This window comes from Kryptolebias marmoratus, linkage group LG3 (genome assembly GCF_001649575.2).
Source record: "Kryptolebias marmoratus isolate JLee-2015 linkage group LG3, ASM164957v2, whole genome shotgun sequence".
NCBI classification, from domain to species: domain Eukaryota; kingdom Metazoa; phylum Chordata; class Actinopteri; order Cyprinodontiformes; family Rivulidae; genus Kryptolebias; species Kryptolebias marmoratus.
This window is the reverse complement of record NC_051432.1, coordinates 29696395-29697396: the sequence shown is the minus strand read 5'-3', so window position 1 is coordinate 29697396 and position 1002 is coordinate 29696395. Positions and strand designations below refer to the sequence as shown.

The 1002-nt window shown below is 56.3% G+C and overlaps 1 protein-coding gene across 1 annotated transcript in view; it reads right to left on the bottom strand.

Moving 5' to 3' along the window:
• Positions 1–1002, bottom strand: part of LOC119616881 (docking protein 3-like) — a 6245-nt gene continuing 5243 nt past the window's right edge. The window contains exon 7 of the mRNA XM_037974649.1: positions 1–996. Coding sequence (XP_037830577.1) covers positions 1–996 — 996 coding nt within the window. The remainder of the gene's footprint in view (positions 997–1002) is intronic.

Here is a 1002-nt window from a genome sequence, read left to right as displayed (position 1 = left end):
TTAAATGATGCCCAGGTTTTCATAGATGACATCATCCAGGCTGTCCTCGGCCGGGTTCTTGGTCCGATCAGAGGCGGAGGGTGAAGCAGCTGTGGAGCGGGCGGTGCTGATGGTTGCTGAGGTTCTGGTGGATGTTTTACACACCTGAGCGTAAAGGTGGGCGAACGGGTCGGGTTTTGGGGTTCCTCTGGGTTCCGACACTTCGTCCGTCTTGCTGACGGGTTCGGTGTAAATCGGCTCCTCCGCTGGTTTTCCTGCCCTCAGCAGAGTTTGAGGTTTGTTCTGGTCCAGACTGATTTTGTCGAAGACCTCTGCATAAACAGAATCTGGAACATCGGGCTGAAGACTGGGTTCTGAGGAGGCGGTACCGGCAGCCTCAGGTTCTCCGGACTGTGGTGGTTTCAGAGGAAGAACATCAACAGGGTCCACATACAGAGCCGTGACCGGTCCGGGTTTTAAATCTGACGTGACGCTGACCTTCGGGTCGGCATACACGGCTTCTGATTGGTTGGTCTGCTGAGTGGGGATCAGTGGGAGAGGCATGAGGGTGATGGGAGCAGGAGCAGCTTCTGATGAACCAATCGGATCCTCCCGAGTCTTTCCACCGTCGTCAAACACCAGAGATCTCCTGTCCTGAGTTTTCTCCAGGATGCTCCGGTCCCATACTTGGGAGAGGGGGGAATGAGGCGGGATGCTGACCATGGGAACCTTCTCTCCATCTTTGGTTTGGCTTCCCAGAGGGACAGGTTTCTTCTGTGTGATGGTACTCTTCATCAGAGAGAAGATCGTCTCGGCCTGCTGCGTCTCAAATAAGAAGGTTCCAGGTCCGCAGTCGTAGCGTCGGCCCGCTTCGATGGTCAGAGCCCGCTGCAGAGACCAGAGGAGAGGAGTGAGGAGAGAAAACCACCCTGGATCAGTCCCAGGCTTGGTGTGCAGCTCGGACAGGAAGCTGGCCTGCTCAGACAGGAAGCTGACCTGCTCGGACAGGAAGCTGGCCTGCTC